General features: G+C 36.6%; 1 protein-coding gene across 2 annotated transcripts; it reads right to left on the reverse strand.

Moving 5' to 3' along the window:
- Positions 1-1,774: 1,774 nt before the first annotated feature.
- Positions 1,775-21,285, reverse strand: slc5a6a (solute carrier family 5 member 6a). Of its 2 annotated transcripts, none has more exons than XM_046836206.1 (16): positions 21,210-21,285; positions 16,518-16,934; positions 15,523-15,588; positions 15,234-15,285; positions 14,969-15,036; positions 13,885-14,039; positions 11,350-11,490; positions 11,037-11,166; positions 10,833-10,921; positions 10,628-10,740; positions 10,161-10,228; positions 7,603-7,689; positions 4,711-4,889; positions 4,382-4,485; positions 2,555-2,676; positions 1,775-2,162 (listed from the first exon to the last, which is right to left on the reverse strand). In XM_046836206.1, exons 2-16 carry the CDS (start codon positions 16,863-16,865, stop codon positions 2,010-2,012), a joined length of 1,875 nt encoding a protein of 624 aa, XP_046692162.1. In that variant the 5' UTR covers positions 16,866-16,934; positions 21,210-21,285; the 3' UTR covers positions 1,775-2,009. The 2 variants fall into 2 exon arrangements, with proteins under 2 accessions (XP_046692162.1, XP_046692163.1); XM_046836207.1 differs by lacking the exon at positions 21,210-21,285 and having other exon boundaries at positions 16,518-16,616; positions 16,742-16,909.
- Positions 21,286-27,408: the final 6,123 nt, after the last annotated feature.

A 27,408-nucleotide genomic window follows, 5' to 3' on the forward strand; every position in this document is an offset into this window, starting at 1 on the left:
TAAAATGACCTTTTTCAAAAGCTTACAAAAAAATAAAGGCATGAGGCAGCAGTGACTATCACAGTGCATTCTGGATTTTAGAGAAAATCCATAAACAATATACTTACTTCTTACAATGTAAAGTTTTCTCTAATTAAATTGAAGATTCAACATCTAAAAATCATATATGGAAATATAGTATAAAATATTTTTCTCTTTTAAATGAATGACAGTGAGATTCAGTTTGACCTCATATACTGTACAATAATCTGAAATGAATCTATGGAAGGTACCTATTCACACTGTGACAGTGGAAAATGAAGTGATGAAAGAAAGCATTTGGGCACATTTTTCAAGTAATTATAGGTATGAAAAGATGATAATGTCATAACTATTCAACCATGATAAGACAACAGAACAAATAAGCTGTTAGTTTAACATACTAAAAGGCAGACTGACTCTCTGGCAGTGATGATTCGATCTAAACTAACCCCCATTTACTTCAGTGCACAACTACAAGGGTTCTGATCTCAGCATAATCTAGTCTTGGGAGCAGCTAGTTTCAGTAGAAGTTAGTTTACTAGTTTCCAGCAGCTAGTTTTAGTAGTATTTATTCCGTCATTCTACAAATAAACATTTAAACTCAAGTTCTTCATAGTAACAGGTTGAATGCAGCTATCGTCGAATGATAATAATGCCCTTTAGAAACACTGGTTTAGACAATGCAAACACTCTTTCCATGTCAACCAGAATGCAAAGTAACAAAGAAAGTCAGACAACCATCTTATCTATAAATCTTTGGAGATGAACATCAATTTCAGGTCCATTTTGTAAACACTAAAATAAATCCAAAGGAAAATGGCATGAGAAAAACAAGATACATCACAAATGCCACTTTACACTGGTACAATCAAATTAAATATAGGAAATAAATCTCACACTTGCAAAAACACTACATTTTTACAGAAAAGAAACCATGTCACATAGGATGGCTTTCTGGTTTTAAATAAAAAAGGCTTTAAAGACCTAGGTGCTAGAGGGTTTGGCAGATAAAACTTATTATAAAACATTATACCTGTTAAGAAATTAAAAATAAAATAACTGCAGGTTTTAATATTCAGTACATACAGTGTCTGTATTTGGATAAAACACACCTGAAGGCTTTAAACATTAGCACAGTGCAAACAAAACATTTCTTTGAATCGATGATTATAATAATCGATGAGTGCTGACGTTTGGAGAAATAGAACAATTAAGCAACTGACCGTTGCAGTGACATCAAATAAATCCAATAAATGCTAAAGTCTCCCAGCAGCAGCATCTCCCTTATGGAGTTCCTGGCATTTCAAGGATTATTAGGCCATTTGCTTAACTGATTTACAAACTGTGAGGTTTTAGAGTAAAGGTTAATAATGGCTAAACTCAATATAAAACATTTATATTCCTTAGACAAAAATGTCTCAAAATATTGTTAAATAATTGTGCCTTACCGTACATCATCAACATCAACGGCTACCTACCTATACCAATTTAACTTGGCATAAAACTGTATCTGTCAGTCATTAGCTAGTTTTAGAGGTTGCCGTTTGTGATTTTTGTGCAGAGTACATATTAAAACGATGACAACAGGGAACAGGTGTGTAAAGTGTACAAAAACCTGATAATTCTTTTTTTTTTTATGTGGTTACTACTGTGGGTAAAATAAGAAAGTAATGACACAAGCTACAGTTTTTTTTTGTACGGGGAGCATATTTCAAACAAAAGTTTCAATAAAATTGAGGCCACACACAACAGATTTCTGTGAAATGTGCAAACGCTGAGGCTGTTTATCGATTTTTGGAGAAATTGTACATTTCACATCTCACAATGTAAGTTTAGTGCTAAATTCAGTACTGCCTCATCATTATAACATCAGAATGTGCAAAAGTATGATCCAAACAGTTTAGGGACCTTTTTTGAGATCAATATGGTCATTTCTTATGGTTTATATGACAATAAATATGGCCTTCTGAGCATTTGATTAGAGGACATTACAAAGCTGTCTCCTGCTCCACATTTACCAGCTTGTAAGAAGACTGTGAGATTTTGGGCTCCTCTTCTTCGTTCTTGTCTTCATCTTGGACTTGGACAGTGCTGTTGTCTTTCTTTCCATTTTGAAATGACTGCCTGTCCAGAGCCTTGGACTAAATATTCAAGATGAATGGACACGTGACTTAGTAAGAATATATAGTATTTTAACACCTGTATACAAGTAATGGGTTACAAATACATCTGGATAGTTTTTAGTACATTTACATAACTGCTGGGTTAAACATCAACATTCTTACAGTATATAGCATTTTATCTTTGTTGTAGGTTACTCTGGAAAAAAACTCAGCTGCAATATTGCCTACATTAAATTGTCTGATTGGAGGTCCCAGGTTGGGGGCTGCCACTTACCTGGTGGTTAATGTAATAATGTTTTTTTAAAAAACTGTCAAATTAATGACAATTCAATAGAGTAGCAAAAGAAAAAGCAAATTCTTTAACATACAACACCGAAGGGTTAGGCGAAGTGTTAAGTTGGTAACATTACCTCGCACCCCAGAGGAGTGACACAACACAGCTTCTCTCTGTAGCGTTCAGGTAGAAAGAAGAGCAGAATTCCCAGCACAGGGAAAACAGTACCTGGGGTCAAATCCTTCTCCTTCGAGGGCCCTGTTCATAAGTACAGAGTAACAGAGCATTTAGAGGTACACAGATAGGGAGAAAAACTGAATTATTATTTTTCTTTGCATGAAGCTCCAGAATTGTTAAGCCTTACATGTGGGGCTTTTATCCATATTTCATGATAATGAAACTGAATAAATGATGCATTTAAGCATTTGATCTGGTGTGGCTTATCCAAGGGTCTGAATAATTAGCTAAATAAGAGATTTCAGTTTTTAATTCATTTGCAAAACACTATTTTCTAAAATGCAAATCTTTATTTGTTACTTTTTACTTTGTCATTGTGACAAAGGGTACTGTGTAATTTATTCATGCCGCAATGTATACTAGGTGTTTTAGAATAGTACAAAACTCCCAGCATGCAATGCGGCATGAATAAATTACCCAGCTGAATTTTCTTAATTTTTTCACACTACAGCAAACACTGATGTCCGTTATGGTGACTTTAAATGAAAGTACACCGAAACACCTAAAATCTCAATTAGAGCTTTTAATAAGTGAAGCTGGTGATGCTGTTTGGGGGTTGTTTAATGATACTGTGCTGAAATCTTGAGAGATTGAATGTGTTTTATTTTCAGTTGATTTTATTTTTAGTTTTGGCTGTAAGTTGTTTCTCTCTGCTCTTGATTCTCTTTCCATCAGTGATCCTGCTTATTCACAGGTGTTCATCAACATTTAATCCTCATTTAATTAATCACTTCATTATCTCATTAACTTCATCACTGCTTCAGTGTTACTTCACTGTGGTGTGGACACACAAAAGTGCTCTTTTACAACTGAGGATTTTGCTGTGGGATTAAAGGGTTTAAATATGTGAAATAAAAACATACGCTATGAAATTTATTTAAACAGTGATATAATGTAAGTTTAATTTATGGAAGCAAACTGTAACCCCCCCGGACAGAGAAATATTGATGTCCTGCTGTATGTTGCATAACATCATTTATATAAAGGCAGTAACTGTGAAGAATCTCTTCATTAATTTCAAACGCACATGAACGTTTGCTGCTGTTATCTACAAGAGATTTGACTAAAATGTAAACTTTTAATGATTTAGCATAATTCTGTAAGTGTTTTGTCATGGGACATTATTTGAATATTACAAATATTAGTTTATAAAAAAAATTCCAAATGATTAATTTAAGTGCAGTCAGTTTCTGCAAACAAAAAAAGGTTAACTCGAGCTGACAGTATTTTAACGTTATTTACAGGACAATTTTTGCAATGTTAAGTACCAGTTTAACTGTATTTTCTTATGGTATATTTCTGGCAACCACAGCTGCGAAAACAGCTTTTTACCTAAAAATTTTCATGGATTTTTTAATTGTACTATAAATTTAATTGAAATAGAAAACATAAAATAAAATTTTATTAGTTAAGCAGATAGCAGAATGATGCTTCTATGTAGTTTTTAAATGTAGTATTAAATCATAAATGTGGGGAGCCATGGCAACATAAATGTTAATATAATACAAGTATAATGCAACATTTACTTTAGGCTCATGGCCCTCAAAAACGTTGAGTGTAGATTAATGGCTAAACATTCAATTAAACTGAGACATGAAGACTGAGACACTAAGACACACAAGGTATTTCAGCTTTTTTTTTTTTTTTTATAGGATATTTAGAAAACTAAAGAAAACCAATGAAATCCTAACTATATTTAAAACTGTAATGCAGTGTAAACACATACCAGTGAGAAGGCTGACCAACAGTCCTACCACTACAACTGTGGTTGAGTTATGAGCACTGTACCACATGTAGGACAATGAATAGAGAGCTTGCAGTCCCGTCGGCCTACAGAGACACAATACAATAACTCTCAGGAACATTTTCTCATTTTGTTTACTTAAAAAAATATTTTTTAAACAACACAATGTAAATGTCTACATATGCTCAGTTAACATATTAATGTTTATATATAAATATTAAACGGTGATGATGACATCACAAAAAATTTAAATAATTTATTTAGATGCTACATGTTTAATAATGGTAACATTTGCAAACATTGCAATTTACCTGGGTTTTGCTGTAATAGATGTGATGACTGTAGTCATGATGGCGGTTGTGTTGCCTGTGTCATTGAGGATCGTGGTGTTAAATATGGGAGTTCCGGGTGCTTGCATACGGGAGACAAAGCTGCCAATGCCGACCCAGAAAGCCATAACTAGTCCTGCAATCAAGCCAGTCACTGCTCCCTGGAAATGCACACAAACCAACATCAGATTGAAATGGTGGAATCGTCAAATCGCAAGAGCAGATTTCATTTCAATTGTTTCGGCTCATATAATTGTTTTATATAATATTATATTATATAAATATATCAAATAAGGTAACAGGTATTCATGAGCTGTTTGCTTACTGAAAGTACTATGATTAATCAAGGCATAATAAAAAGCTCAAAGCATTACAGTGGAACCCGGTTATCTCGCCCTCGGTTATCTCGACAACCCTATTAAGTCGACGTTTTTGAAGTGGAACCACCAAATTCTCGCTTTGTCTTAGCATTTTTTATCGGTTATGTCGATTCTTTTATGTCGCCGAACCCTGATATCTCGAGCACAAGGGGGGAAAAATTTGCCATTTAACGTCAGTTATCTCGGTGCAGCCGCAGAAGAACTCACGAAAGTGGCGGAAAAATCAAGTCTTACAGCTGCTACAGGTGTTGTATTGTATACTGGTGAATCTCTGCTGTTAGTTAGTGCACATATGCCTTTTTTGTTAAATGTTATGCGATGAACTGCAGGCGAAAGCCGCGCTTGAGGCGCGGAACGTGTGATGAGCAGCAAAAGCATAGAATTAACACCGGCAGGATCGGGGGAATCCACGATGCGCATTGGGAAGAAAAGAGCAGCCGTTGAGAGAGTGCCAGTGGGAAGGCACGTACCGGGATACACATGAGCGATAACAACGACCGCCGTGAACCAACATATACCAACAATAACGGACAGTGAGAGTGTGGAAGTTCAAATAGGAGCTGGTGATGATGATAAACGAGCACCATATGTGCGTGATTGAAGCCGGGAGCTTCAGAGAAAGCGGCCGAGAAAGCACCTGACACGCTGAAGGGGGCGTGGCAGGTGGATTCCTGACAAATAAACATGTACTGTATGTATTTTTATAGCATGCCTTCATCAAACAAATCGAGGCAACGCTGTTGTGTAAAAAAAAACCTTCAAAAACACGTGCATGCACATTCTCATTTATTAACGCACATCATGTACATAAAGAAATTTCAAGCACGTTAATATATTGCCGCCATTTTGATTTTATCTCGTTTATCTCGATCATCGGTTATCTCGATGCTTTTTGGCGACCCCCTAGGACATCGACATAACCGGGTTCCACTGTAGTTGGAAAAGATGGTTTATCTTCACTAAGGTGACATCATGCAGATGACTTGGTACCTACACATATTTGTGAAAGTTAATTGGATTATTAGGCTCTAATACTTTTTAATGTACTTTGTAAAACCTGCTTAACATCAGTCAACCTTGCAAGGCAATACAATCAACTTGTATCAATTCCTTCAGAGCTATCATAGACAAATCTATAATAGACATATCTATATTGAGTCCAGCATCAGATACAGGACTCAATCATTACAAAGTGTCACACACTACAACAAAACCTCACTAATAACAGAGGCAGTAACAAGTTACCTCGTTAAAAATATGGTGGCAGTCAACAAAAAGTTTTAAGAATCTTAGCCAAACACTTGATAATAGATATCTCATTCCTCCTCATGTGTTCTTTAATCAAACATCTCAAAACTGTACAATACATTTAGGAGTTGACAGGGGACAGGTGGAATTTTGTTTAGGTTAAGTGTTTTTTAATAAACAATAGTAGTAACAATAGTGGTAGTAACACTATTAGCCATCAATAAAAAAACTGTAGCTTCTCGTAACCCAGAAATGCATGAATAAATAAAATGAACATAAAAAAATAAATATATACCGGAAAGTAGTAAATCACATTTGAAGTCACAAATCACAATTAGATTTTTTCCCCCCTCAAATCTTGAATCTATTAATTCTTTACAGACTCTTGTTTCTGCTCGGATCTCAGCATGTCTGTCAGATATCTCATGGTGGATGGCAGATCATCAGCTAAAGCGTAGGCTTAATTCCAGCAAAACTAAACTGTTTTTCATTACAGGTGATTCATCTCCAAGTCAAGATCAATGCATGCAACCTTAAGATAACAATAAACAATCAAATGTCCTTTTCTTCTTACATTGTGAATCTAACATTTCTAACTTGTTTACTTGATCAGAAGAATTTGTCCATTTCTATCAACACAGGCAACTCAGGGAACTTGTTCATGCCCTAATCATCTAAAGACTACACTCACTCACCCCTTTCTTTTAGTAAATGTCTGCCACTGACAGACATTTGATCTCTGCAACTAATCCAGAATGCAGCTGCACAAAGTTTTTACAGTTGTAAGTCGTAAAAAGTTTATATATTTACGCATATATATATATATATATATATATATATATATATATATATATATATATATATATATATATACACACACACACATACAGTACGGTATATACTTTTTTCAGTTTGTTACACTGAAACTGTTACCGCACTTACAATGGACTGTTAGTCAATCTGTAAATTGGCATGCCAACACACAACAATCAGTCTAGTTATCTAGCTTTGCTAAATTGCTCATAGAGTGGCTTGTTCATAGAACTGTTGCATAAAAGTCATGTTGTAACAACACAATTACACAGTGCTGTTGTACTAAATATCAACTCAAGTGCAGTCTTGCATCTTCATACGAATCACAGCCTGCTGAAAGTGAGTTAAACGTTACTCTTACTTGTGCATTATCGCCTCATTATTTAAATGTTTATTTCAGACAACTATTGTCTGAAATCAATAATCTACTTACAATAGAGTTGGCACAGGGAAAGAACATGCCAAGACAGAAGACGCCAAGAAGAGGCCCACCAACCATCCCAAAAATACTCAGAGCTGCCTGGAAGAATCACATAAAAGTAAAAAATTACACAAATTTAGATACACAAAACAGATTTGCAAACATTAAGAAATCATTTTATCACTTTCAAATGTTTGTTGCTGGGAAATGGTCATATATAGAGTTGAATGGTGTTATCCTACTCTAATACATATTGTTAACTATAGTTCACTTTAACTGAAAGTTATGGCTTTTGGAAAACAAATGATAGGGATGCCATCAATTATACACATCTTGTTCTTCCAGCTTTTCCCATTAGGGGTCACCACAGCGGCTCCATACCCCACTGTCCTCTACATCTGCCTCTTTCACACCAACTACCTGCATGTGTTCCCTCACAACATCCATAAACCTCCCCCTTGGTTTTCCTCTTTTCCTCCTTCCTGGCGGCTCCATTCTCAGCATTCTTCTACCAATATACCCCATGTCCAAACCATCTCAAACATCCTACATGCACTGTCTACATGCACACTATCCATTACATGCACTGTTGACCCCAGGTACTTAAACTCCTCCAACTTCTCCACCTCATCTCCCTCCAACCGCACCACTCCACTGCCCTCCCTCTCATTCACACACATGTACTCTGTCTTACTCCTACTGACTTTCATTCCCCTTCTCTCCAGTGCATACCTCCACCTCTCCAGGCTCTTCACCTACTCCCTCTCCCCACAAATAACTAACATCTGCAACCATCATAGTCCACGGAGACTCCTGTCTGACTTCGTCCTTCAACCTGTCCATCACCACTGAGAACAGGAAAGGGCTCAGAGCCGATCCTGGATGCAGTCCAACCTCCACTTGAACCAGTCTGTCGTTTCTACTGCACACTTCACTGCTGTCACACTGTCCTCATACATGTCCTGCATCACCCTCACATACTTCTCTTACACACCTGACTTTCTCATACAATACCACACCTCCTCTCTCCACCCTGTCATACACTTTGTCTAAATCCACAAACACACAATGCAACCCCTTCTGACCTTCTCTATACTTCTCTATCAACATTGTCAAAGCAAATAATGTATCTGTGGTACTCTTCCTTGGCATGAAACCATACTGTTGCTCACAGATGGTCACCTCTTCTCTCAGCCTGGCTTCCACTACTCTTTCCTGTAACTTCATGGTGTGACTGATCAACTTAATTCCCCTGTAGTTACTGCAGGTCTGCACATCTCCCTTATGCTTAAAGATATAACCAGCACACTCCTTCTCCATTCCTCAGGCATCCTCTCACCTTCTAAAATTTTGTTGAACAATCTAGTTGAAAACTCCACTGCCATCTCTCCTAAACATCTCCACGCTTCTACCGGTATGTCATCTGGTCCAACTGACTTTCCACTCTTCATCCTCTTAATAGCTGCTCTCATTTCCTCCTTACTAATCCTATCCACTTCCTGCTTCACCATCTCCACACCATCCAACCTTCTCTCTCTCATTTCCTCATTCATCAGCTGCTCAAAATACTCCCTCCACCTTCTCAACACACTCTCCTCACTAGTCAACACATTTTCATCTCCATCCTTTACTGCTCTAACTTGCAGCACATCCTTCCCAGCTCGGTCCCTCTGCCAGGCCAATTGGTATAAATCCTTTTCTCCTTCCTTAGTGTCCACCTTCTCATACAGCTCCTCATATGCCTTTTCCTTTGCTTTCATTACATACCTCTTTACCTGCTGCCGCATCTCCTTGTACTTATGCCTACTTTTCTCATCACTCTGTCGATCCCAATTCTGTTTCTCCAAACTCTTTCTCCTTATGCTCTCCTGCACTTCCTCATTCCACCACCACGGCTCTGTCTTTTTTTCTATTTCCAGATGTCACACCAAGTACCTTTCTAACTGTCTCCCTCATCACTCCTGCAGTAGTTGTTCAATCATCCAGCACCTCTTCACCACCACGAACCCCTGTCTGACCTCTTCACTGAATCTCTCACTACAGTTTTCCAACATCTTATTCTTTTTTCAGTCCTCACTCTTTTCCTCTTCTTCTTCACCTCCAAAACCATCCTACAGACCACCATCCGATGCTGTCTAGGTACACTGCTCCCTGCCAACACCTTACAGTCTCCAATCTTCTTCAGGTTGCATCTCCTGCATAGAACATATTCCAGCTGTGTGCACCTTCCCCCACTCTTATACATCACCCTATGATCCTCCTTTTCTTAAAATAAGTGTTTACCACTGCCATTTTCACCCTTTTAGCAAAAGATTTGGCACATTTTACACTAGATGCCCTTCATAACACAACCCTCCCCATTTATCTAGACTTCTGACCGGTTTAGCTAAGAGTTAGTTGTGCAACCCTAATAACTGGGTTCCATCAATTATATACATAAACCACCCAATATACCATCTAAATAGAGATTGTGTTTTTAAAGTTTGAGTGTCATACCATTATTTCTTGGTTAGTGCTGTATTATGCTGTTTGCATGCTACTTATTTCAAATAAACAAATTAAGTCCATACCTGTAGCACAGAGCCCATGAGAGAAGCGAGGTAAGCCATAGCTAGACACACCAGTCCATAGCCAAGAGCTGAGACAAACAGATCAAAGATTTATCAAGCCATTATCGATAATCTTTTGATGTTGTGTACAAACACTCTACTACTCCTATTCTAATATTATTTTACTGTTCCCACCCACATAAAGGTCTGTACCACACATTTCAAGCCAGTCAGTTAGTCGAAAGCACAGAGGGACAGATTAGGTAATAATAATCCCTATTAAAAGGAACTTATATAATATAATAATTGGGTGGTATCCAGTTTCAAGTAAGAACATCCTGTCATTCCTCAAACCAGGATACATGGTGGAAAAAAATCCAACTGTTTATTAAGTTTGTGCACAAAGCACATTATATTTTATTTAAAGCATTTAGAATAAAATTTTACCACTGCCCTCTTCTGGGTGGAAGAGTTAAAGCACTGCTTACCAAGGGCTTTAGACAGCAGTGTGGCCCGCTTCTCTGTCATTTCGGGATAAAAGGGCTTGATAAGATCTTCCATTGTAACCGTTGCCAAAGAGTTAAAGGCAGATGAAATTGTGCTACAGTAAAAAGTAAAAAACAAAACAAACAAAGATAACATCTAAGCACCCAATATGTGTTTCTGAGGAATTTATAAATGTAAGGCCTTTACCTGAGAGCCCCGCTGAAAAGACAAGCAACAAATAGTCCAGGCAAACCAGGAAGGTCTCTGAGCACATCCATCACAAAATACAACACCATCTACAGAAAGAGAATAAAAAAAAAAAGATATATTTTTACAATAATGTCTAGGAGTAGTAAGTCCATATAAATAACATTACATTACAGAAAGTTTGTTTGACATGAAAGACGAAACCTGATCATTGGTCTGAACATAGCCCTTGTCCAAAGGACTGTCTTCACCATACCGGGCAAACATGACCAGTCCCATGAGACAACCCAGTGCCAGGACTATCTGCTGGCATGGAAACACCAGATAGCATGACCTAGTACAGAACATAGACATAATAAAATATGTCAGGGTTTTTGTTGCAGAAAACCAGAAAGCAAGTTATATAAAAAACACAAATGTTTTGGAATTTGCATTAATTACTCAAATTAAACATATGTATAAGTTGTTTTTTATTAATTTCTTTACAGTTAAGCAGAAATGTGGTTGTGTTACTGACATAATGGCTTCTCTTTCTGAGCGGGAGCTGAGGTATCTCTGGACCTGAGCTTGGTTCACACCATAGAGTGCCAGCATTAAGAAGATTCCCCCGACAGACAATGTCCAAAATGTGTGCCTCTCCAGGGGGTCAGGATTTAGCCTGAATAGCCAGACACAAGAGTAAGAGAAAAAGGACAATATATATATACACATTCAATCAGAAATATTCAACCCCCTCACCTCAATAGAGAATACAGTGATGTTGATGAAAAGATAAAAAAAACTTACGAAATAACAAACAATATTTATTGATACATATTTGAGTTATTTTGACAACAGAAGTTGACTTAACTTTGAAGTTTAAATGAAAATTGTAAGTCTTGTAACACATGAGCATGTGCAGTATTATTCAACCCCCAGCTTCAGTACCTTGTGGAGCACCCTTTAGTTTTTATAACTTCTAACAAGTGTTTTCGATAAGTGCTGACCAGCTTCTTACACCTCTCGATTGGAATCTTTGCCCATTCTTCACGTGCAAAAGCATCTAATTCGGTGATGTTTGACGGCTTCTATGCTGCAACTGCCTTCTTCTAATCCCACCAAAGATTTTCAATTGGATTTTAATATGGTGACTGAGAAGGCCACTCCAGGACACTCCAGCATCTTTTCCCCAACCAAGCTTTGGTTGATTTGGAGGTGTGCTTGGGATCATTGTCTTGCTGGAAGATCCAATGATCACCAAGGTTTAATTTGTCAACAGAAGGCATCACGTTCTTCTTCAAAATGACCTGGTATTTCTGTGAATCCATGATGCCAGGTACACAATCAAGATTGCCAGTTCCTGCTGCAGAAAAACAGCCCCACATCATTATTGACCCACCTCTGTGCTTGACCGTGGGGATGGTATTCTTCCGGTCATAAGCCTGACCTATTGCACACCAGACATACCGCTGGTCCATATGTCCAAAAAGTTCCAGTTTGGTTACATCAGTCCATAGAACTGTCTCCCAGAACTCTGTAGTTTTATCCAAATTCCTCCTGGCATATTCTAGTCGACTCCTGATGTTCCTTGAGGTCAAGAGTGGAGTGCGTCTTGGGGTCCGGCCATGAAGTCCTTGATTATTCAGTGCATGTCTTATAGTTGCCACTGAAGCTCTTGTCATCCTGTAGCTGTCTTGCACTCACACGGGGTTTTCTTAGCTGTCCTGACTAAGTTGCTATGGGCCCTTGATGAAATTGTGAGCTTTCTTCCACGGCCAGGCAGGTTTGCAGCTGTTCCATAGGTTTTAAACTTCCTTATAATGCTCCCAATGGTGTCTCTTGGAATGTTAAATCTTTTGGAAATCTTCTTATACCCAAGGCCCTTCAGATGTGATGAAATAATCTCCTCTCTCAGCTTTTGTGGAAGCTCCTTTGTCTTTCTTATGATTGCAACTCACCTTGAAAACCTTCATGGTCGGTTTATATATGCATCACAGCTGAAGCAAATGAAGGACCGTTATAGAGTTCCCAAAGGCTTAATGATGTTTCAGCTACACTTCAGGCCATAAAAACTGTCAGAAAGCTTTAAAAACAACAATATTATATAGGGGTTGAATAATTGTGACCTGGTGATCTTAACAAAATATACTGTTACACACAAATACTACATCATACATTTTCTGTGTTGATTTTATGTCAACACAGAACTCACTAAACTCATTAAGAAGCCATCCAAAGCAGAATCCTGCACTTTGAAAAGATTTTTATTTATAAAAAACTTTTCTTTAAAACTATTTAGGGGTTGAATATTTCTGAATGCAAGTGTGTGTGTGTATATATATATATATATATATATATATATATATATATATATATATATATATATATATATATATATATATATATATATATATATATATATATATATATATATATATATATATATATATATATATATATATATGGGTGTTACAGTACACATATTCAAACCAAAACATTTTAGTGCATGGTAAAACTCAAATTTTGTTTTGCTGCCACTTTCTTCCATCCACATATCAAGAGAGTGAATGAATTAAGGATGGAAGGAATGAAAACATTTGTCAAAGTCTGCTGAAATAAGTAGATAAGTTAAGTAAAACATATTTCTGTAAATGTTATATTAAATGTAAACACAATTTTACTTAATTTAATTTGTGCCAATTGAATCGATGAATCAATTTAATCAATAGAAAAAAAGGTTTATTGCATTTATTAGGTTTTTTTTTTTTATTTCTTCCCCCAACTGTACCGAAATTATACTGAACCGTGACTTAAAAACCGAGGTATATCCTGAACTGCGGATTTTGTGGATGGATGGATGGATGGATGGATGGATGGATGGATAGATAGATAGATAGATAGATAGATAGATAGATAGATAGATAGATAGATAGATAGATAGATAGATAGATATCAATAAGTTTTGCACACCAGGCAAACGTAACAGCGTATATGTGGTATGATACATTGTTGAGTTCAGTTGTTCAGCTGTGTCTGTGTGTCTGTGTATATATACAGTAAAACTCAGACTCACTCGATGCCTGAAATGCGGCTGCCGTTCTGAGCTTTAATCCACACCTCAGTAATGCCACCTGCCTGGTGGGCACCTACCACAATCACAGCCAGCTGCCCAGCAAACATTACAATTGTCTGAAACACATCTGTCCAGATGACTGCTTTTAGGCCACCCTGTACACATAAAAATAAACAAAATTATTTTTCAGGATTTATTAGATCACAAAAACAACTGGTGCAAGAAAAATTCTCAATAGCTAAATATATATATATATATCTATATTTATAAATACTGTGTATAAATACTATATATATATATATATATATATATACACATACAGACATACATAAAAGTTGCGATTACAATTTCATGTTTAAAAACAGCACCATTGAAAGTTCAATGGTCAGATTGTACATCTAAAGGAAAATGAAGAGCGGCATAATGCTGCACCAGTCAACCTTTCAGCAAGACAATCATCCCAAGCACAATTCTAAGCAACATTACAGTGGCTAAAGGACAAAAAGTTAAACGTTCCATAGTGTCCTGGTCAAAGTCCTGATCTCAATCCTGTCGAGAATCTGTGATACGATTTGAAAATTGCAGTCTACAAGTGTCACCCTAACCAACATGAACAACCGGGAGCAAATCTGATAAGAAGAATAGGCAAAAAAAAAAAACACTTTCTCACACTGTAGCATGACCAAATATAAATGAAACATAAAAAACAGTGTCACCTTACTATAATGATATTAAAATCCAGTGTTTTAAAATTAAATATTAAACAGGATGGAATTTCAGTGAACCATTATTAATTCAGTAACATGAGATACTAAGTCAGGGCTCTGAATACTAAACAAATATCTAATATTTATTACATAGAGTTAGTATTGTTTATTTATAAATATGTATTAGCTTTACATGTTTAAGAATCAGTTTAACAGGACTTACTTCCTGTGCAATTATATACATCATAAACAGATATCATACAAGTAAAATGCGTTTAGAATGATTTAAGTGAGTCAGCAAAAACTGAGCAGCAAATACACAACTACCTCTACGCATCTGTACAGTGTTTAGGTGGGAGACAAATGGTCATGCTTACCAAGGCTGTGTATAGTGTGCACACAAGCCCCATTGCCAAAACTGCCCCCCAGAGGTCAAAACCAGTTACTGCAACACACCAGAAAAATCAAATGTATTAGTTAATCTTATTAGTAAATTCACAGGAAAAAACCTAATTACTAGCAGTTTAAAATGTTTTGTTATTTATTAGCTAATAAAAAAAACCAAATCTATTATCATTTATTATATTTACTAAGTTTTTTTTTAAGTATTAAAAAATTATTAAAAGGCACAAGTGTATTTACCTGCATTCAGTGCAAGAGCAGGAGCATACAGCACCACTCCCATGTAGATTACCTACAACGACACAAAATGGAGAAAGAGTTGAAGGGTCTCACATTCATAAAATATAAAAAAAATACAATTCTTATACTCAACCGTACTAAATTAGACAAAGGGACATAAAGTCTCTAAAGACATAAAATCTGATTCTGATAAAGAGAACACTATTTTAGAGCACTAACTTACCGAATGAGTTATTCAACAACTCAGATAAAAAAAAATAATCTGCAACACAGACCAAACCAAACTCACCATCTGAAAAATGAAGGTCACAGTGCCACATATCCGTACAGTTTTATTGAAGCGAAGCTCTAGATACTGAAAGAGCAGTGTAAAAAGATTACATAAACAAGAAACAAGATTAGATATTTATACAAAATTCAAGATTTCACTTACATTCTTCCAACACACATTATATATATAAAAAAAAAATATATATATATATATACACTCAATTTTTACATTTTTCTGACTTGTAGATGTGAGGGTTTTGACATTTCTTTAAATCAGTGCTATCACAAAGAGATGACAAGAGACATATACTTTATTTAAGTGTCTCTCTCTGTCTCTTTGTGAGACTGCTCTTCTAGCTGAATGTTTGTAGTTTTAATTTCTAACTGGAATTAGAAAAGCACATAAATAATACATAAACCTAAAATACTGTATAAGCAGGACAATACTGAACAATTAATGACAAAGGGCAAATATTGTTACATGCACTGTGTGGATAGTTGAACTTACAACAGATTCTGCAAATCTACAACAACAATGTATTACCAAATAAAAAAAACACCTTTATTATGCCTTAGCTAAAAAAAAAAAAATATATATATATATATATATATATATATATATATATATATATATATATATATATATATATATATATATAAACCTAACCATAACTTTTGAACAAACCAAATGACTTTTCCATTAATCTACTCTATATCTGCATATTGTTAGGGACAGAATTTAGAATTGAGAAAATTTTAATAATTGAAAAACAAAACATAAAAACAGCAAAATATTTAGCATTTTTGAGTATCATTTAGTTTCTAAAGAAACTGCCCACAAGCAGAAGTGTCATTAAACCCTATAATTAATTATTAGATAAATAATTAAATAAATGAAACCTACGAAAAGTCATTTGCTGGTAAAGCACAGATTATAAGTGAAAGCAGTGAAACATTATATTATCTTTGCCTGGAAAACTCACCCCTATCAAAATATGTTTGAATGTAGGCTACCTGGTAGGCGCTGCAAAGACGCAGGCGGTAAAAAACGGGAATGAAGATGTGTGCCGGGATGAGCAGGCCCAGGAAGTAGGAGCAGCCCAGGAACCAATACTGTGTGCCGTAAGAATAGATTTCAGCTGGTGCACCCAGGATGGCTACAGCCGACTGGAAGGTGGCAAGTAAGGATAATGACACGGGTAGGCAGCTCATGCTACGGTCAGCTAGCAGGAACTCACGTGTGGTGCTCTGGCGGCCCCCTGAAAATGCATGGAAGAGTCCAATGCCAGCTGAAGCTACGAGGAGAAGCACGAAGATAGCATAGTCCACTGCAGTGAATTTCATCTGGTCTATGTTTCCCATGATATCCCTAGAGCAGTGTGACCAGTACAAGTTGATTATTACAGCAACATAGAATCTTCACTGGTGCCTCTGTGAAGAAGTAAAGAGCACGATGTAGTAAATGATTCACCTTCAAATATATCTTACAATAGCAACACCATGATTATGCCATAAACAAATATAATTACATAATGGGTTCAAATGCAACAGCAATTCAGGCAGGCAGCCAAAATCTCAGTTATAGTGGTTTTCTGTAATCATTTTAGTGGCCAATTAATCACTGTGCCTTTTAGGGGCATTTTGGTGGTCGATGGCTTAAAACATCTCAAGATCACCAACAGAGTTTAAACATCAACAAGGCTTAACTATAAACTATGCAGATAATCCTCACATACCTGACAAACATTAAGATGACCTTTACACAGTATTGCAAACAAATAATAAAACTGAGTGTTCTGGACGAGTCTCCTTTATGTCTGAGTCCAATGCCAGCTAAGGCTATTAACTTAAACTTATACAGTACCAGCAGCTTTGAGAATATCTACTAGTTTAACACAGTACATCAGTGATATGAGACAATCTTCCTCCAGAGCCCTGGTGCTACAAAAAAACAACATAAATTAACATAGAGCTATATAACAGAAAAACACAGAGGTAAGGACTAAAGTAAGTGTCCTCACCACCTAAAGTGCAACCTGGTGCAAACAGACAACACAAGACTGTAGAACAAACACACAAAACACAAAATAGTGCTGCCAGTAAACCTACTGTATGTCATACAGTACAATGTGCAAAAGTGAACTGTATACAGAAGTGTACTTCTAAATAAACAATGTAAACACAAGAGTGTGTGCAAAACAACAATAGCTGCAGTCAAATGGATGTGCAATTCAGAACAATAGGGCAAGCCTTTAAGAAGGTGCTGCTAAATATATGAATGTAGATTGTCCCCTGCCTAAATGCAATCATGCTAACCAGTACTGTTATGACAAATTAACAAAAAACATGGAAAGGAAATGTTAACATTTTTGTGTTTCCTGTTAAAGACTGCTTTCATCAGTAAAATGAAGTGAGGAACTTCTTACCTTAATCTCCAAAAGAAAATTATTGATCAAAGTTCTGGTTTAATGTTTCACTTTATCTTGCATCATGAAAGTGCTTCAACCTTTACAAGGCACAGAACTCAAACAAAAATACTATCTGTTATTGCTAAGATATAGGGAAAGGAAAGGGAACTCTTTGCCTGTTGAGTTCCCAAAACAATGCATATTATTTGAACCTGCTGCAAGCTGTGGAATAACAGCAGTCTTTGGATATTGGCTTAGAGTTTCAAATGCCACACTGTAAGATCACAAAAAACAGCAGTTTCTGTTACTAGTAATGCAAGAAAGAAGCCCTTCCTACATGTAGAGCGAGTACATCAGGGAGTCATAAAGATAGAATATCAGAAATTTGCTAACATTCCAAGATACTTCAGTCCAAATCCTGGATGCCAGTAGTTAAAATCAGGCCATATACAGAGTGTGCTACATCACAAGAGCTTAAATTTAACCAGAAGTTCTTTCCTGCTACCGCAAAAATATGTTATTTTCTCCTGCCTGCAATAAGTTTGGTCACGCTTCCTCCATCGAAAGTCCGAAGGTAAACTGTATTTTTAGTTTAATTTTAAATGCACTGCTTCTTCACGCTACTCTGCTTTTAGTTTCACCTGCTTCCCTTTTGAAAATTAATGAAAAAAAAAAAACTGAGAATGAACAAACATTTCGTTTTATTTGAGTTTGACTTTTACGTAAATGATAAACATGGACATAAACAATTAACTTTTCAGAAACAATACCTTATAAAAGGCCAAGGTTTTGATTACATCAACATCAATAGTTAACCAAAACCACCAAATTACAATTTCTCTTGACTTTTCCTGGCATAATAAAATGTGATTTACAAACACAGTCAAAACAACCAGAGAAAAACTAATGTTAAAGGGTCAAGAGCCCAACTAAAGCAACCACTGATCTCTAAAACAGAAATAAAGAAATAAAGTCAAACTGTAACAAGTGAATTGTGTAATTGTAATTGTGTACAAGTGAACAAGTGAAAGTGTAATTGTGTTTTTGTATTTGTTTCATTCATCCTGTTTTAATTCAGTTGTTTACAGCTAATTATGTAGTTGTATGTAGTTATGTAGCTGTATGTAGTTTTATTTCTTGTTCTTTCCTTCAGTGATTCTGCTTGTTAACGGCAGATTTGTTTTTATTCACTGTCATATAGACTTTACTAGTAAACTAATGTAGCGAATAGTTTTACCAAGCAAAATGCAAAAATAATTAAGTTTACTTGTATTTACATTAACAGTATTTAACTGTTAAATAAACAGTAATTTAATAGGAACAGAAAAATTCTCTAACCACGACTTGCAATTTCACAAGGGTATAAATGTGAGGTAACACATAGGCCAAATTCTTAGAATTCATTACAATGATAATCAGATCAGAAAATACAGCAGTATTGTGTGGCAAAAGGTTGTTGAGCTTCACAAAATGGACAAAAGTTTAAGAAAATAGCAAAACGCATTTAAAATTCTCATTTCACCAAGCAATAATTAATAGGTTAAAGTGAACTAGAAATTTTATAAATCAACTTGGTGGCATAATTATCTGGGCGCACATAGAGAATGGTTTAAATACAAATTGTTCAGTTTGGCAGACACTCCTGGAACTTCAATAAACAATACAAATAAAGTTTCAGACTGCTGTTAGTTATATGTAAGTAATAAAGTGAGGGAACTAATAAAAAAGATCATTTTTTATTATTTAATAAAAACCGGAAAAGTAATGGAAAAAATGGAAAAAGTAAACCTTTTATATAATGTTCTGATTTTGTCCTAAACTTTGAAAACAGGCTTGATACATTGATATTAGGATATCATTTCATTTTAGAACTAATCTGATCCAATAAAACAAGATTTATGTAGTTTAAAGTGAAAATAAAGGTTTTAAAGGTTTTTTTTATTACTTTTCATTTTTAGTTTGAATTAGATTTTTTTCCCTAATTTTGTTAATATTAGTTATGAGAACTGGTTTCAGTCTTGGGGTCACTACCACTGATTTCCCACCTATTATTTTTACCAGCTCACCCTAATATATTTGGCTAGAACTGGCCCTGTGAGGACACCATTAATCCTAAACAAAACTCCAACTTTGTTTGCAGAATTGCAGCCCCAAACTTGCAAGGAACCTCCACCACGTTTCACTGCCGCTTGTAGACACTCATTATTGTACCGCTCTTCAGCCCTTCAGTGAACAAACTGTCTCCTGTTACTGCCAAATATTTTTTTTATTTTGTCTCATCAGTCGAGGACACCTGCTGCCATTTTTCTACAACCAAGGTCCATGCATAGTTAACTCACTTAGCCTTGACTGGATTTTTGACCTCAGTTCTACCATGAAGATCATTTTTGACCAGACTTCTCTAGAGAGTGAATTAGTGTACCTGGTCCCACTGCTTTCCTTGGATTCTTTGCTGATGGAACTGCTGGACATCTTATGATGTAGCACTAAGCACATCACATATTGTTTTGATTTAGATTCTGTTTACATTTGATAAATTCAATAAAAAAATTACAATAAAAGCATTCTTACTTTACAACATTTCTTTACACCTGCCTAAAACTTTTGCACAGTTCTGTTCATCAGGAACAAGATGAAAACGATTAACTGATTTTTTTAACTTTTAAATAAAATCAGCATTTATAATAAAATTCGTTTACAAGCAAACCCTTTTCTGTTTTAACGTTTTCCATATGATTATAAACCCGTTACATCTCATGATTGTGTATATGTGTACAGCTGTGTGTGCAGTAAGCAGAAACAGAGGTCTTCAAGGTGTCTGAGTGTGGCTTCTGCCCCCACTGTAATCTGCCGAGCACACGACGCGCGCAGGCAGCGTGACTGCAGACCCATACACGCGCACAGGGGTGTAGGTGTGAGAAGGATATTGTGCGTATACTGTGTTTATGTGTTTATATGTATATGTAGGGCCAGAATCCTGTTCGATACCGATCTAAGATTTTAGGTGGATTTATGGTTTAGAAAAGTAACAGCGAGGAGGCATCGTTATGTAGTGAACGCCTCGCGCGCGACGATGACGGAGGTTAAATATGTCATATACAGTACCGTAAGACTCCTATTACAGCGGAATTACAGCCCAATTACACAGAGCCCCAATTGCATCAGATGAAACCGCTTTTCATTGTGAAACAAGAACATTCGAGTGATCGGTTGTCTTTTGCTGTAGTCATCATACACCAGCAGTGTGAGCGAATTAAATCGACAACATTTATTACTGATAATGAAATAACCTCCTCACCTTGCTGTGGATCCGCAGCGTGTCTGCTGTAAGTGAAGGCAGGAGCAAGGTCCTGAGAGAGAGAGAGAGAGAGAGAGAGAGAGAGAGAGAGAGAGAGAGACCGCCTCCTCTCCTTCACGCTGAACTAGTACTACTAGGAATCGGATTTTGTTTCTCACTCGTATATCGTAAATCCCCTATTCTAGGATTGGCTAGTAGTACACTGCCTCCTGGATTACAATTGGCTAATGCACACCACATCCTGCACTAGTCAATATAAATATACACTGTACAGTTAATCATTCCCTTAATCATAATCATCAAACATAACATTACTTTTACAGATAGTTTGGTATTACAACTCATGTGCCTGTAAGTCAGATTTCTCTTGGGGACACTGCACATTCAAATGGGCTTCATGCATTTCTATTTTCCAGTTAAAAATGTGTTTATATGTTAAACGCAATTACCCACAGTTATGTCGTCAATTTATTATTATTATTATTTTTTTTTATCCAACTCAGATTTTGCCATCGTCATTTTTATGTAACACTGAAGAACTATAAAGTAAAAAAAAAAAAAATTGTGTGATTTTTACTGATGATAATAAACTTTGAATGCATTCCTTGGACATTTTTAATCTACACCAGCTGCTGTGAGGAGAATTAAGGCATTTGGGATGTTAGTTTTTTCCATGTCTGTTTGAAAGCTCTTAACCATACTGTATGTTCCGAGATACAGTGAGGAAAATAAGTATTTGAACACCCTGCTATTTTGCAAGTTCTCCCACTTAGAAATCATGGAGGGGTCTGAAATTGTCATCGTAGGTGCATGTCCACTGTGAGGACATAATCTAAAAAAAAAAATCCAGAAACCACAAACTTTTCCTGTAGTTTTCACCAGGTTTGCACACACTGCAGGAGGGATTTTGGCCCACCTCCACACAGATCTTCTCTAGATCAGTCAGGTTTCGATGAGAAACACGGAGTTTGAGCTCCCTCCAAAGATTCTCTATTGGGTTTAGGTCTGAGACTGGCTAGGCCACGCCAGAACCTTGATATGCTTCTTACAGAGCCACTCCTTGGTTATCCTGGCTGTGTGCTTCGGTCATTGTCATGTTGGAAGACCCAGCCTCGACCCATCTTCAATGCTCTAACTGAGGGAAGGAGGTTGTTCCCCAAAATCTCGCAATACATGGCCCCGGTCATCCTCTCCTTAATACAGTGCAGTTGCCCTGTCCCATGTGCAGAAAAACACCCCCAAAGCATGATGCTACCACCCCCATGCTTCACAGTAGGGATGGTGTTTTTGGGATGGTACTCATCATTCTTCTTCCTCCAAACACGTTTAGTGGAATTATGACCCAAAAGTTCTATTTTGGTCTCATCTGACCACATGACTTTCTCCCATGACTCCTCTGGATCAGCCAAATGGTCATTGGCAAACTTAAGACTTGCCTGGACATGTGCTGGTTTAAGCAGGGGAAACTTCCGTGCCATGCATGATTTCAAACCATGACGCCTTAGTGTATTACCAACAGTAACCTTGGAAACGGTGGTCCCAGCTCTTTTCAGGTCATTGACCAGCTCCTCCCGTGTAGTTCTGGGCTGATTTCTCACCTTCCTTAGGATCATTGAGACCCCACGAGGTGAGATCTTGCATGGAGCCCCAGTCCGAGGGAGATTGACAGTCATGTTTAGCTTTTTTCATTTTCTAATGATTGCTCCAACAGTGGACCTTTTTTCACCAAGCTGCTTGGCAATTTCCCCGTAGCCCTTTCCAGCCTTGTGGAGGTGTACAATTTTGTCTCTAGTGTCTTTGGACAGCTCTTTGGTCTTGGCCATGTTAGTAGTTGGATTCTTACTGATTGTATGGGGTGGACAGGTGTCTTTATGCAGCTAACGACCTCAAACAGGTGCATCTAATTTAGGATAATAAATGTAGTGGAGGTGGACATTTTAAAGGCAGACTAACAGGTCTTTGAGGGTCAAAATTCTAGCTGATAGACAGGTGTTCAAATACTTATTTGCAGCTGTATCATACAAATAAATAGTTTAAAAATCATACATGTGATTTCTGGATTTTTTTTTTCATATTATGTCTCTCACAGTGGACATGCACCTACGATGACAATTTCAGACCCCTCCATGATTTCTAAGTGGGAGAACTTGCAAAATAGCAGGGTGTTCAAATACTTATTTTCCTCACTGTATATAAAAAAGAGCTGGTGAAGTAGCCTGCTGGAATTTACTGCAGAAGAAAAAATAAAAAAAATTTTTTTATTTATTTATGGTGCAATTATTAACTCCATTAAATTGTTAACAATTAGTAATAGTTATGCTATTTTAAGAATGAAAAAAATTTTAAACTGCAAAAAAGCTATTTTATGGCAATATTATTAAAATGGGAGAAATAATAAAAATAAAAAAGATTCAATATTTTTTAAACAATTGACAAATAGTAAAACAATGATATTGAAGATGTTATTTATATATATATATATATATATATATATATATATATATATATATATATATATATATATATATATAAAATTTCTTTATTACATTTTTCTTCTTCTTCTTCTTCTTCTTTCGGCTGCTCCCATTAGGGGCCACCAAATCAGATCATCCCTCTCCATAGCCCTCTGTCCTCTACATCTGCCTCTTGCATCACATCCATAAGCCTCCTCCTTAGTCTTCCTCTTTTCCTCCTTTCTGACAACTCCATCCTCAGCATTCTCCTACCAATATACCCCATGTCCCTCCTCTGCACATGTCCAAACCATCTCAATCGCGCCTCCCCACTTTGTCTCTAAAACGTTTTACATGCACTGTCCCTCTAATAAACTAATTTCTAATCCTGTCCATTCTCGTCACTCCTAATGAAAGCCTCAACATCTTCAGCTCTGCTACCTCCAGCTCCATCTCCTGTCTTTTACTCAATGCCACTGTTTCTAATCCATACATTGCTGGTCTCAACACTAGCCCTATGAACTTTCCCTTTCACTCTTGCAGATACTCTTCTATCACAAATCACTCCTGCTATCACTCTTCTCCACCCACTCCACCCTGCCTGCACTCTTTTCTTCACTTCTCTAACCAGTGCTCAAATTAAGTCAAGTCTTATGGGGGGTCCCCAGTTGTTGTGTAATTTCATATATCTTTTACCAAATCTTGGTAAAAAAAAAAAATTGTGTGATTTTTACTGATGATAATAAACTTTGAATGCATTCCTTGGACATTTTTACTCTACACCAGCTGCTGTGAGGAGAATTAAGGCATTTGGGATGTTCGTTTTTTCCATGTCTGTTTAAAAGCTCTTAACCATACTGTATGTTCCGAGATACAGTGAGGAAAATAAGTATTTGAACACCCTGCTATTTTGCAAGTTCTCCCACTTAGAAATCATGGAGGGGTCTGAAATTGTCATCGTAGGTGCATGTCCACTGTGAGGACATAATCTAAAAAAAAAAATCCAGAAACCACAAACTTTTCCTGTAGTTTTTCACCAGGTTTGCACACACTGCAGGAGGGATTTTGGCCCACTCCTCCACACAGATCTTCTCTAGATCAGTCAGGTTTCGATGAGAAACACGGAGTTTGAGCTCCCTCCAAAGATTCTCTATTGGGTTTAGGTCTGGAGACTGGCTAGGCCACGCCAGAACCTTGATATGCTTCTTACAGCCACTCCTTGGTTATCCTGGCTGTGTGCTTCAGGTCATTGTCATGTTGGAAGACCCAGCCTCGACCCATCTTCAATGCTCTAACTGAGGGAAGGAGGTTGTTCCCCAAAATCTCGCAATACATGGCCCCGGTCATCCTCTCCTTAATACAGTGCAGTTGCCCTGTCCCATGTGCAGAAAAACACCCCCAAAGCATGATGCTACCACCCCCATGCTTCACAGTAGGGATGGTGTTCTTGGATGGTACTCATCATTCTTCTTCCTCCAAACACGTTTAGTGGAATTATGACCCAAAAGTTCTATTTTGGTCTCATCTGACCACATGACTTTCTCCCATGACTCCTCTGGATCAGCCAAATGGTCATTGGCAAACTTAAGACTTGCCTGGACATGTGCTGGTTTAAGCAGGGGAACCTTCCGTGCCATGCATGATTTCAAACCATGACGCCTTAGTGTATTACCAACAGTAACCTTGGAAACGGTGGTCCCAGCTCTTTTCAGGTCATTGACCAGCTCCTCCTGTAGTTCTGGGCTGATTTCTCACCTTCCTTAGGATCATTGAGACCCCACGAGGTGAGATCTTGCATGGAGCCCCAGTCCGAGGGAGATTGACAGTCATGTTTAGCTTCTTCCATTTTCTAATGATTGCTCCAACAGTGGACCTTTTTTCACCAAGCTGCTTGGCAATTTCCCGTAGCCCTTTCCAGCCTTGTGGAGGTGTACAATTTTGTCTCTAGTGTCTTTGGACAGCTCTTTGGTCTTGGCCATGTTAGTAGTTGGATTCTTACTGATTGTATGGGTGGACAGGTGTCTTTATGCAGCTAACGACCTCAAACAGGTGCATCTAATTTAGGATAATAAATGTAGTGGAGGTGGACATTTTAAAGGCAGACTAACAGGTCTTTGAGGGTCAGAATTCTAGCTGATAGACAGGTGTTCAAATACTTATTTTCCTCACTGTATATAAAAAGAGCTGGTGAAGTAGCCTGCTGGAATTTACTGCAGAAGAAAAATAAAAAATTTTTTATTTATTTATGGTGCAATTATTAACTCCATTAAATTGTTAACAATTAGTAATAGTTATGCTATTTTAAGAATGAAAAAATTTTAAACTGCAAAAAGCTATTTTATGGCAATATTATTAAAATGGGAGAAATAATAAAATAAAAGATTCAATATTTTTAAACAATTGACAAATAGTAAAACAATGATATTGAAGATGTTATTTATATATATATATATATATATATATATATATTATTTTACTTAAACAAGCCTACTATACACATATATGGGCTGCTTGTGTATCTGTAAAGGCACCATCAATGTTGAAAGGTATATATAGGTTTGAGAGCAACATATGCTTTTATCCTGTCACAACATGGGGTTCAATAGGTGTACTGCGTGGGAGACATGAACGATAATTTTCAAAAAGTCCAGAAAGGGGCAAAAGGAAAAGGGAACAAGCAGTGGTCAAAACTCAGGAATTCAGGAAAAGAAAACCAGAACAATCTAAATTAAGAATATAAAAATAAATTTCTAGAAAAATAATTTAGGACGAAAAAACTAAAGACTAATTACTTTGGCAAAGTGTAAAACAAGGAGAAGCAAAACACTCAAAAAAGAGAACAGGAGAAACTTGAGATCACGAATGACATAAACAGAGCAGGCAAAGACCAAGCAAGAAACAGACAAAATGGGCAACTTATATACACTGGGGCAAATGGGGCCTAGGTAGAAGCAACAGTGACTAATGAGGGACACATGGACAGAATGGCATCATCTGGTGGGGCAAGACACAGGCTAGAATCCAGCAAGACAATGCTAAGCCACTTAGTGCATCTATTACAACAACAAAGCTTCATAGTAGAAGAGTGTAGTCCAGACCTTTCATCAGTGGGAGAACTTGCAAAATAGCAGGGTGTTCAAATACTTATTTTCCTCACTGTATATAAAAAGAGCTGGTGAAGTAGCCTGCTGGAATTTACTGCAGAAGAAAAATAAAAAATTTTTTATTTATTTATGGTGCAATTATTAACTCCATTAAATTGTTAACAATTAGTAATAGTTATGCTATTTTAAGAATGAAAAAATTTTAAACTGCAAAAAGCTATTTTATGGCAATATTATTAAAATGGGAGAAATAATAAAATAAAAAGATTCAATATTTTTAAACAATTGACAAATAGTAAAACAATGATATTGAAGATGTTATTTTTATATATATATATATATATATATATATATATATATATATATATATATATATATATATATAAAATTTCTTTATTACATTTTTCTTCTTCTTCTTCTTCTTCGGCTGCTCCCATTAGGGGCCACCAAATCAGATCATCCTCTCCATAGCCCTCTGTCCTCTACATCTGCCTCTTGCATCACATCCATAAGCCTCCTCCTTAGTCTTCCTCTTTTCCTCCTTTCTGACAACTCCATCCTCAGCATTCTCCTACCAATATACCCCATGTCCCTCCTCTGCACATGTCCAAACCATCTCAATCGCGCCTCCCACTTTGTCTC

Source organism: Silurus meridionalis, chromosome 23 (assembly GCF_014805685.1).
Source record: "Silurus meridionalis isolate SWU-2019-XX chromosome 23, ASM1480568v1, whole genome shotgun sequence".
Classification (NCBI taxonomy): domain Eukaryota; kingdom Metazoa; phylum Chordata; class Actinopteri; order Siluriformes; family Siluridae; genus Silurus; species Silurus meridionalis.

Excerpts from the sequence above, each read along its gene's own strand:
- slc5a6a (XM_046836206.1), bottom strand. The coding sequence starts at position 16,865 with ATGGGAAACATAGACCAGATGAAATTCACTGCAGTGGACTATGCTATC. Across the intron at positions 11,167-11,349 it reads TCAGAAAGAGAAGCCATTAT|GTCATGCTATCTGGTGTTTC; the intron begins GTCAGTAACACA and ends GTTCTGTACTAG. Across the intron at positions 2,677-4,381 it reads GTTGGTCAGCCTTCTCACTG|GGCCCTCGAAGGAGAAGGAT; the intron begins GTATGTGTTTAC and ends ACTTATGAACAG.